This window comes from Polychytrium aggregatum (genome assembly GCF_025602895.1).
Source record: "Polychytrium aggregatum strain JEL109 chromosome Unknown BJ171scaffold_25, whole genome shotgun sequence".
NCBI classification, from domain to species: domain Eukaryota; kingdom Fungi; phylum Chytridiomycota; class Chytridiomycetes; order Polychytriales; genus Polychytrium; species Polychytrium aggregatum.
Genome location: NW_026516227.1, coordinates 249,272 through 257,583, shown reverse-complemented (window position 1 = coordinate 257,583; position 8,312 = coordinate 249,272). Strand labels below are relative to the sequence as shown.

Below are 8,312 nucleotides of genomic sequence, written 5' to 3'. Positions count from 1 at the left end.
GTCGCGATATGGCTATCGAAGTAAATCATCGCGATGATTTGATTGAGCAGCTTACCGAAAATGTAAAAGCTCTTGAACAAGACCTCATGACCCTCAGTGGCCGGATGTCCAATCAACTCCCTTCCCGGCGGAATGCCCTCCAAGAATCTCTGTCTCTTTTTCGATCCGCTTGATCAATCTGATCGCGTTCTCCCCTCCCCCGCAACTGCATTTGCGACGTTTTGGAAACATTTTGTGCAACTTGGTCTCATTTCTATTGGAGCTCGCCCATGAATTCCCACCTTCCATTAATCGCCTAATCATTCCCAAGATATCATTCAAATACAGCCACCAGGATCGATCCCAATGCGAGGTGATCGGCGGCTATGTGCCAATCTGGTTTGCAGCCCATCTAAATGAACGGGACACTATCTTGTATTCTGCCTCCTGGGCCCCGAATACACATCCGTCCACCATGGCCAAACAGCGTTCCAAGAGACTGACTTGCGACTGCCACGTGGAAGGCCTCATGGAGACAGGGGAAGAGGAAGAGATCAACATCGAGTCTCTAACGCTCTTGACCCCGAGAAACCATGTTTCGTACGACACTGCTCTGCTTCGTTCTGAGCTTGCGGTATACACAGCCTTCTGTGAATGCGATCGTGATTCAGCGACGGGACTGGTGGTGCTGATCCAATATCAGAATGCCAATTCGCCTTTCCATTATCAGCTGGATTATCCAGACACATGTACGTGCTATTTTCATCGGAGACGCGGTGCGGTGTATTCGAGGGGATGCATGGGCTATTCTGAATGCTAGAGAGACAGCCGGCAGTATGGCTCGAAACGGGAATCGATCACTGTTGCCCCACAATATAATGCTGTAGCAAGTCAATTCAATACCGCGGTTTGTCCAGTCTACTCAAAACTGAGTCGAATGGTGATGATTTTGAAAGGAAGAACTTCGAACGAAAATGAAGTCTGGCTATGCTCAATGTCTCCTTTGCGCTCCTCCAAGACATTGCACAGCTGCGCGCCACGGATAGGGAGTGCACTGGTATGGCAAGCCACCGGATCAATTAGCGCCTGAGATTGCGTTAACGAGCGTGCTTTGTGCTCGTAATTGCGCTCGTAATTGCGCTTACCTCTGTACCTCCACCCTCCCTCGTCCACCTTTGCTTTCGTAAAACCGAAGAACTGCCTCCTTGCCGTGGCTCTCTTCGGGGACCTTGATCGTATCCAGAACAACATTGGATTGCGCAACTCGGAAGAACTGCATCATACCGGAGCTGAGGGTGCTCTGGCTTGGTCTACAAGGACAAGGCGCTTGCTTAGCCAGGGCTATACAAACACCGCCACAACAACGCAGTGTTACCTTGCAATCAGGGGAACGTTGAATTCGTAGCCAGCTTGAACTACATCAGACTCGTAGAAGGTTCCGGCGTGCGGGTACAGTGCATAGCGGAACGTGTGCTCGCCTACAGTGAAGAGTGTTATGTTGGCTCAATATGGAATCGCAGTTGCGATAGTTATGTCCGGTGCCAGGGAGATGATGCTTACCCATGTCGCAGTGTTCATCAGGTGCCTGTGGGGGGGGGAGCCGCGTGAGCATGAAACTCATGGCGCCGAGAGTACAGTAGGCTGTATCAGGCTGTCCTTACCTTGGGGGCGCGGAGCAAGCTCATGCGCATGGTGTTTTCGTGGACCGAGAAGCCATATTTGCTGGTCAAGCAAATGATGTTCAGGTCAGATCCTGGGATGCGTGCCAAGAGACACACTGGACTCTATACCTCCATTCCATCTTCCCGCATTTCACGAAACAACCAACCTGTCGTTCAGCAAGGAGACACCAAAGCCATATTCCGAGTAGTCCACAAACTTGTGTCCGCAGACTTCAAACTTGGCCATATCCCAACTGTTGTTGTAGTGGGTTGGTCTCTGAACGAATCCAAACTGCGTTTCGTAGGTGGCGTAATCACAGCTGACGTTGACTTGGAACTCCACTTTCTGCGGCCATCCGATAGTGTGCATTGAACAGTGAGCATAGCGACATCGCCGCTGGCTGAAGATATGTCCGGCACAGGACTTGCTCGTGCGGGCAGAGACAGAAGCTCTACGCTTCTTTCGCGCCATATCGTGGACGATACTTGCCAGCATTTTGCGATTTTCGTGCCAGTCGACCTTATTCTCAAACTCGATCTGCTTGCTACCGGCGTTGACAATAATTCGCTGCACCAGGCTGCTGTGCTGGCTGAGCGGATGAACCACCTTGAGCACCACACGGAGAAAGCCGACCTCTTCGAGCTCGAGTTGACCAACACCAGCGTCCCATCCCTTTTCGAGATGATAGATTTCAACCTGTTTTGACTCTTTTAGCATCTGCAATTCCCCTATGAGCATGCAAGCAGGGCCTCGGTCGAGATATGAACACCAACAGAAAACTTACATCCCAGGCATCCCAGAACAAGGGGATATCTTCGTAGATTCGGAACACGTTGGCTCGGGCACCCGGCAAGATGGCCTCGCGGCTGCAACGGCACGATTCCCGGTTCATTTGCGCCAGCACATCCATGTTAATACAAGCATGTCAGCGTATTCAGCTTTGGAGCTTGCCGCGTCCAGCGGTGGTATTGCCTCTTCAAGCAACGACATTGTCCACTTGCCTGGTCTCAAGATCAACCAAGCTCGTGATTCTTCCGTGGTGATCAAAAACCACTCTGATTTCTCCATTATCGACCAGATATCCGGTAGTCTCGCGCATGACTAATATGATGGATGCTTGCGTCAGCTCGGTGGCCAATTAAGCCGCTGTGGCCCTGCTCGGCACCGCCTGACAATAGATGTCCTCACCCTTGATCTCGTCCATCTTCGTGAGGGACTTGAGTGGTACGGCTTTGATGCTGTAGCCGCCGATCTCTTCGACAAAGACAGTGTAGCCTCCAGCTGCAGATTTCTGAAGAACCGAGCCGTGGCCCTCGCCCATATACTTGTCCATGTCTCGACACTCCAAGTCGCTTCCAACAGATACAAACGAACTTTGGATCCAGTCGGTATTAGCAGCGATGCGCAACCATGAGTCTGGAGCAGATAGTTCGTTGATGAAGACCACTGACGTTTTTCTGGGCCACGGCGTCGGGTTCAGTACAATGAGCACAGGCTCGCCGCCAGCGTTGTCGCAAAGATGGTCGGCGAGTTTATCGAAGAGCTCTTTGGCAAGCTTCTCTGCGTCCTGGACAAGGTCTTTGTAGATCTAAAAGATTTAGATCATCGGATAAGTATTCTTGCTCCCGTGCATTAATATCAAGCGAGCTGGTGTTGCCCACGATGCTGTGGCAAGACAACCTTTGGAAGAGTATCGACAGATTACCTCTCGTGCATCGACATTGGCCAACTCAATGGAGGATCCAGGCTGTTCATGGCGCATGCGCATGCGAGGCAACGAGCATAGCTAGCACTGTTAAAGCGATATGCACGGGAATCGAGGTACGATCAGAGATGGGAGAGCTAGGAATGTCGTCGCACGTACCAAGACGTCATGGAACTGGTTTCTGTGAGAGTATGCGTATGTGTGGGGGAGGGATTGCATAAATAAACATCGTCATTGGCTGTGCTGCCGCCGTTTCTTGATCGTTCGGCAAGAGGGTCGACCAGATACAGAAGCACCGTTCGCCGGTGATTGGTCTCTTTGCCGTGAGAGTGCACATTCTCCATCAAGACAGGCCATGTGCATCCATGTCTCCAAGCACGAGCAGCTTCAAACCAGTGGCGGCGGTTAACAGGGCATCGGAACTACTGCATCACGTACAGAAGCAAATTCTTCCAGAGCTTGTCGATGGACTCCTTCGGGTGACTATAGAAGCAGTTTGACAGTGAGTAGTAGCGTGTATGATAGCCATGATTCCGGCTACAATGATGAGGCGATCAGTGACTGGATGAGCTCAATATTGATTGACACCTACACAAAGTTTGGAACAGATAATATGGCGCACAGAGCTGACAGCATATCGACATTCTTCATCAGTAGCTCTGAGGCGCGGTTGTATTTCTTAATGTGCGCTTGAGAGGTGTACTGTTTGATTGTACAGACTCGGTCAGAGCTGCGGAGCTTGGCAGGAGGAAGCAGATCCGCAGCATAATCGTGGCGCATATCTACAGCGTAGCCATGACCCACGATCCACAGCAACGACTGATATTCTGCTTACCGTGCCGCGGTGCAACTCGAAATACTATGGATAAACACGCAGATCCCGTTCAATATAGCTTCAGTGGATCGACTGGATAGACGCATATGTATCGCTCCACAGCCTCTTGCCACCTACCAGCTCTCCATGCCACACGACCAAGTCTCTGCTTGTTTGCTCGAGCTGCTGGTAAAACGCCGTCGGATCACCAATCTCGACGCGGGCGGGCAGGCCCTCGATGTTTCTCATTCGTCGAAGGCGCTCCAACATTTGTGGGAGCGGGCCGCCTGGTTTGATGGTGTTCGTGTCAAAATGCGACCCAGTCTATTCCATCCCTGTGCTTGTTGTACGTACCTCCTCCGTCCCCGTTGCCAAACAGCAGAAGACTCTTGTCGCTGTAGGATCGATCCTTGTTGTTGGTAACGCTGAAGAAAGCAGTATTGCGGGTCAGATGGCGTGCAGATTTGGCCTGCCTTACTGGTCGGCAACACATATACTCACCTCATCTGGATTTCATTAACCGTCGCTTGCGCATTGTATGTGTCCGCGGGTGAGAAATGAGTCAAGACGCTCGTGCCATCCAGACTATCGATAGCAAAGCGGTTAGAAATGCAAGCCGCGGCCGCCATTCACATGCGTATTGGATTCAGTTGCAGCTGGATGCCCGTCCGATTGTGCATGGCATGGGCCAACTGCATACCCCTTCCACCAGAACGTTGTGTGTGGGAACCTGCCATGATTGTAACATCAGTCACCACCGGTAGCGAGTAGTACGGAGGCAAGGACGATGCAGCATCCCACCATACCTGTTGATGTTGTTCCAGCTGAGCTTTTGGGTGAAAAAATACGACAGTCCTGCAGCAAATATCAAAGTCAGCTCCGACCTAAGCTCGGATAAGGGATGTCGATCTCATCGGGCTATCACAAAGCGCGCACCTGATTCCTTGACGATTTGAGGAAGCTGCAACCGGAATTGCGAGTCAAAAATACTTGATAAATATATTAGCCATGCGGGCTGTTCCACTTGCAATGAAACTTGCCTGTGCAGACTGTCAGAGAACCCGAGTTGTAGAAACCGTTGAGCAGAGAGTGAGCATCGCGATTTGGATGATGAACATATCCACCCATTTGCTTCTGAAACCGGAGCTCTATTTCCCTGGACACCTACATAGCCAAAGGTATCTATTTGGTGGAGTTAAAGTCAATAAGTGTGCCTGGAAAGACATCTGGGCCATGATGCCAGCATGATTCATGGGATAGGGCCTACCTGGAAGCCAAAAGACTGTGCTTCTTTTGCCAAACGTTTTCTCCAGGAAGCGCTGTCTGGTTGCCGCATGCACGTTAGCGCACTGTCGAGGAGTCGGGTTCGATGGCACATGAAAGACAGCAGCGCTAGCATACCCATAGAGGAATTGGCGGCACATTGCTTCGCCAGAGGGAATGTTGCAATCCATCTCGACCCAGGTCTTGACGATCAGAACGTATCAGCGAGAAAAGCACGTGTGTGAATTGCCGAATGCACAAGTTGAATCAAACGACTCATTTGATTCACTTACACCTGCAGAGCATCAAGCCGCATCGAGTGTTAGTTCAAAGCCACTTTGATGCAGAGCGTCCATCGTCCATCGAGCTACACCTACCTCCGATCGGGATAAACTTCCCAAGACGAGCATTGGCTTGGATCCTCTCAAACAAGGCTGGATAGATATGCTCCACCCACTCGAGTTGTTGCGCTTGCTGTTGCAATTTTTGCAACCGTGAAAAATCCGCGGAAGGTTATTTTTGGCTGTACAGACCGTGCCTACTTCAGAGTCGATAGCCCAGATTCTCCCCCCGCCGCGAGTTTTATCACGAACAATTGCAGTTGCCCCGCGGCCACTCACCGAGCAAGCAAACTTGTGCTCTGGATACTGGTCCATGAGACTGTCGAGTCACAAAATCCAAGATATGGGGGATGCGGATGAGTAGGCATAACCAAGGATAGCAACGATCGCTACTTCACCTGTTTTGGAGCCATCGACGTAGTCACGTACGTGCACTGTTCGACAATGTGTGTGTGTGGGCGTCGAGTTATAGATGCGGGGGGGGGGGCACAATCAATATCAAGACTACACGCATGCATCCCGGACAATCATGCAGAGGCAGATGGCGATTCAGAGATGTCAAGCAAGTACGTCGCTCACACAGCCGCGAAGGTCTGTCGGTTCCACTGACCTGGGTTGACCAGCTTCGGGCGGCCTTGCGCTTGGTTTCGTCATAGGTCCAAAGCCAAGCTGTATCAATGTGGCTGATAAAGTGCTGAATTAGGCTCTAAAGGTGAGCAGCTTGAATCCCATCTCAAGGTCAAAGTGGAGATGCCTGCGTACCAGTGCCCAACTGCGGTAACGACATGGTCATTGAATGACTCTGCTCTCTTCCGCTTTTCGAAAAAGGCATCCGCGATTTCTTTTCCCTTGGCCAGAGTGCTGTCGATGGGGTTAGACAAGAGCACGTCTGAACAGTGCTCGAGACGATGCAATCCAGATACCTTGGAACATCAGGCCGAACGGCGTTGACAATTTGGTTGGCGGTATACAACGCGTCTGCCGCCGCCTGCGAGTTCTCCGGAAGGTATCGGGCCATATCCTTGATGATCTGCATGTCGATCAGCAGTGCCTGTGCGATAGTGTTTGGCACCGCGACCTCGGCCTTGACCAGTCTGTAATATCTGCGGAACAATGGGCACGGATTTGTGTCGGAGCAGCCCCCGGATGCACCTTCAGCGGGCAGGTCTGCTCGATATTTACCTGTTGGGAGCTGGGGCGTTGATCATGCCGTCTGGAGGCCGAAACCATGCGGGGAGGGGGCATTTGATGATGCAATTGTTAGTGCTCAGCAACAACCAACCCAACCTCCAGCGAGCACTCAGAGTACACCACTGATACAAACCCGATCCGTTGCCAAAGAGACCGTTGCAGGCAACCTCGATAAAAAAGTCAAAGTTCTGCGCAACCATGGTTCAAGCCAGCATCAGCAGATGTCCTTTGAGTGCTATACCCTTCGCTTCGAGCCTCGCAGAGCAAAGCGTGTCTCACCTCCCCTCCGAGAGCGTTGGAGGTCAGTAAATAGTCGACATGCCTGTTACCACCCCCGCCACCAGTGATGCCCTGCAAAGGCTCGCCCTTGGTTGACCATATTAAGGCCTCGCACTCGGGGTCGAACAAGAGGAGCACAGCCTCTCCATGGAGCTCTTTGGGGAGGTGGATGTGAATCTACGGTGGAGCCAAAGCCTCGTAGTTAGCAGAAGCCACGATACCCCAATGTACCATATTGATGCTGCTGTCGGGAGTGGAGATACCTTGAACCAGAACGTAGCCCAGCCTGGAGCGACGTACAGAGGTTATTGGGATGGTCGCGCGAGACGGGAACAGCACGGCAATAGCAGCTCGGTGAGCCGGCTCAATACATACTCGGGCCCAGCCGCTGGCCGACGCTTGTGGGAGTGTATACAGCTCTGGACGCTTCGTCAAAAGAACTGCATTGATGGCAAAGATGGCGAGCGGGCGGTTGTATGATATGAGTGTATGACGGGCAAAGCTCCCAGCATCGCCTAACATCGCCCAACATCGCGGCTCAAGCACCCGCTCTGATCCAGTGGACAGCATCTCTGCGGCACTCAGCGTGCTTTCATATGGTGTGATCATCTGGCTTTCCCGGAATAATAGCCATGCTTACATGCGCTTGAGATCAGGCACAGCTGCGTGTGGATCAAGTATACTTGAATGGTCAGCATCGAGATTCCGTCCGAGCAGATCCTGGGGATGCGGCCGACTCTGCCGATGTTTGGGCCGAAGCAAGAGCGAGCCGGCCAGCAGCCCATCAACGCTGCTCGTCCAGCCATTTTGTCACCTACCATAGTAAGAGAGGCTGACGCTGCCCTCGTCTCGGTATTTCCAGAGAACCGACTGGAGGTTGACGTCCGAAAACTGGCCCTCCTGAAGAAACTTATCGAGACGCTCGAGGGTGATGTTGCGGTGCTGCAGAGCGGCGGGCGGTCAGTTCCACAAGACTGAATGCACTAGAGCCCCTGCTGGATGGGAATCTACCTTCTGCATGATGGGCGCAATATCGGGGCGAGGAGAGTGCTCGCTGCGGCCACCGTTTGCAGTCCGA

General features: G+C 52.2%; 1 protein-coding gene across 1 annotated transcript; it reads right to left on the bottom strand.

The window, feature by feature from the left end:
- Window positions 1-897: 897 nt before the first annotated feature.
- On the bottom strand, window positions 898-8,254 carry BJ171DRAFT_583127 (galactose mutarotase-like domain-containing protein; the record flags this gene model as incomplete). The annotated part of the gene is made up of 34 exons (XM_053114232.1): window positions 898-1,033; window positions 1,125-1,289; window positions 1,355-1,457; window positions 1,540-1,564; window positions 1,641-1,701; window positions 1,808-1,982; window positions 2,097-2,337; window positions 2,426-2,478; window positions 2,830-3,229; window positions 3,347-3,388; window positions 3,506-3,527; window positions 3,785-3,829; window positions 3,939-4,048; window positions 4,182-4,205; window positions 4,299-4,447; window positions 4,515-4,585; window positions 4,662-4,745; window positions 4,861-4,890; window positions 4,967-5,015; window positions 5,097-5,121; window positions 5,329-5,342; window positions 5,428-5,483; window positions 5,562-5,626; window positions 6,375-6,447; window positions 6,527-6,625; window positions 6,688-6,867; window positions 6,947-6,977; window positions 7,089-7,143; window positions 7,235-7,411; window positions 7,498-7,520; window positions 7,610-7,674; window positions 7,875-7,896; window positions 8,053-8,176; window positions 8,246-8,254. 34 exons carry the CDS (start codon window positions 8,252-8,254, stop codon window positions 898-900), a joined length of 3,003 nt encoding a protein of 1,000 aa, XP_052965368.1.
- Window positions 8,255-8,312: the final 58 nt, after the last annotated feature.